General features: G+C 47.4%; 1 protein-coding gene across 1 annotated transcript in view; it reads left to right on the top strand.

Annotated features, from left to right (window-relative positions):
- The window catches only part of LOC109292274 (carboxypeptidase A1-like), a 33225-nt gene that overhangs the window by 9376 nt on the left and 21290 nt on the right, over positions 1 to 2559 (top strand). Inside the window, exons 4-5 of the mRNA XM_019509663.1 lie at positions 1027 to 1125; positions 2149 to 2250. Coding sequence (XP_019365208.1) covers positions 1027 to 1125; positions 2149 to 2250 — 201 coding nt within the window. The remainder of the gene's footprint in view (positions 1 to 1026; positions 1126 to 2148; positions 2251 to 2559) is intronic.

Raw genomic sequence — 2559 nt, 5'->3', positions numbered from 1 at the left:
CAGCCTCCAGGCCGTCAAAGTCTTCTTGGAACAAAACAACATCCAGTATTTCATCCTGATAAAGGACCTACAGGTCAGTGCCAGAGCTGCAGAGATGGTCTCCAGAGTGGGGTGGATCATGGTATCACAGAGACTGATGACATTTCTTGTGGACCTTTGGGGTATTTATTTCATTGCTGGACTCTCAGTTACACCTGGGCAGTGGCAGCGGGCTGGAGGATGCATTCATGGTCTGTTTTCTCACATGTTGCTGCTACAGAGAAGAGGTGTGCAAGTGTGTAACCGAGAGCAGAATCTGACCCATAGCTTTGAGGCCCAGCTAGTGAATCAAAAAGCAGATTGCATAGCAAGTTAGTCTTCTCAAGAGCCAAATTCAGCAAAGCCTAACTAAAGTTTTGCCGGCAAAATGAAAAGCTAATGCCACTGAGTCTCTGCTCACAGGAACAGCTGATCAGACTTTGAGAGCAAGGATTTCTTGGAAAAGAACCAAGCAAAGATCTGGACCAATAATATTAATTAATAGTAAAAGCTCAGCCATTTATGAGAGGCAATAATGAATGCAAGTTTGTAGATTCATAGAAAACAGGGCTGGAAGGGACCTCAGAAGATCACTTCTAGGCCAAGCCTCTGCACAAGGCAGGATTCAGTGTGTAGACTGTAGTTGCTGACCCCTGGTCTAACGTGTCCTTCAAAAATGTCAGGAACAACCCTTACACACAGGTCCCGGGCACAATGCCCCAAACCTCACAAACTCCTTTAACCTTGCCCCAGGTAAAAGCAGGAGGCTGAGGGCTCTGTCAACGTCCTGCCCCTGCAAGAACAGGAAGAAGTTTGTTGAAACATGCTTAAGAGATCCAAGAAAGACCATGCCCCCCATTATAGAGGAAGGCAACAACACCCATAGTCCATGCTGATCTAACCATGGGGTCAAATTCCTTCCTGACCCCAAATATGAAGGACATGTTCTCTTTTGTCCTTGTATGGCTGGTCCTTCCTAACTGATGTCCCTCCCATTGTCTCTTCCAGCGGCTGGTAGACGATGAGAAGGCCCAGATGGTTCGTCAACACTCCCGAGCCCTTTCCGTGGAGACTTTTAACTATGCCACTTACCACACCCTGAACGAGGTAACAGCCGGTCACACTCCCCCACGGACATACAACACAGGAAGGCTGTCTTGGTAGGATGAGTTGAGATAATGAAATTAGACTTCACCATGGAGTTAGTCAACAGGCCCTCTGTGCTCAGGACCTCCAGGCACATCCAAGCTATGGGGTAAATACTTCACATTATAGGAAAGATGTCCCTTGGAATGGCTCTCTGCTCCATGGCAATATTGGGACACTTTGAGGAGAGACCTCAAGTTTTAACAGGGGATTCAATCCATCCTCTGGTTCCTTACCCATAAGTCATGGCATATTTTATGCCAGCGATTCTCAACCATAGTGCTGTGGCACCATGGGGTGCCTTGAGACCCTTTTAAGGGTACTGTGGGGTGCCACACTACATTAGCACTTTTAGGTGTGCAAATTTGACTCGCAAGATTAACCCAGAGATTTCAAATAGGAAGCCAGAGCGTTAAAAATATTTTGACCAGCTGTGGTCTTTCTGAGTTCTCTGCAACAGAATTGCTCTGTTGTTTTTCTATAGTAAAAAATGGAGTGAAAATGAAGAGCTGGCACTTTCTAAGGAGTGTCTTGAGTCTACCAAGGGGTGCCTTGAGTCTAAAAAGGTTGAGAACCACTGATCCCTACAGAAGAAATATCTCCTGGGCCAGTTGCATGTTTTGGAGGTTACAGCGACTGGTTATAGCACAGCAGCTGAGCTACAGAGAAAAATGGGCCAAGGTTTCCATTCAAGGCTCCATCATGTAATTTGGTTGTAAAGGACCCCTCAGAGGCACGGCACATGGCTTGTAGTTGAAGTGCAGGAACAGGAAGGAAAGGAACAGATATTCCCTCCACAGCTCCCCAGCCAAGTAGCACATCAGGGATCAGAGAGCACCGGGTTGGAAGGGGTGAGCTTGCCTGCTAAGTAATAAACCTGGAGGTTACCTGAAGAAGAGGCCGCTCAGGAACTTCATAGGTTTGTCCCAGCCTGCTCCCACTCTGTGCATTAGCCCTAATCTCGCTGTTCTCTTTATGCACCAGATCTATGACTTCATGGACTTGCTGGTAGCTGAGAGGCCAAACCTGGTCAGCAAAATAGAGATTGGTTACTCAACGGAGGGCCTCCCACTCAATGTCTTGAAGGTAAAGCCACAAGAGATGCACTTGGGGATGGATTTGGATCTCACCAATTTGCACCAGGAGGCTCCATTACCCTCCATAGAGTAATTCCTGACCAACGCTCAGGTGCAAGGCAGTCAAGTGTGAGCACACAGGGTCAATGTGCATGTCTCCATCTTCAGCATAACCCTGCTGACACCTTGGGCATAAAGAGAAGGCAGCATGGGTGGATCTAGGATTTTGACAAGGGGGGTGGAGATGGCATGGGGCGCCATCACACAACACATTTTTATCAATTTACAGAGAAAACTAACAATACCCTGAGCCAACCTG

This window comes from Gavialis gangeticus, unplaced genomic scaffold (assembly GCF_001723915.1).
Source record: "Gavialis gangeticus isolate Ggan-Ray unplaced genomic scaffold, GavGan_comp1, whole genome shotgun sequence".
Taxonomy (NCBI): domain Eukaryota; kingdom Metazoa; phylum Chordata; order Crocodylia; family Gavialidae; genus Gavialis; species Gavialis gangeticus.
This window is presented reverse-complemented; position numbering and strand designations above follow the sequence as displayed.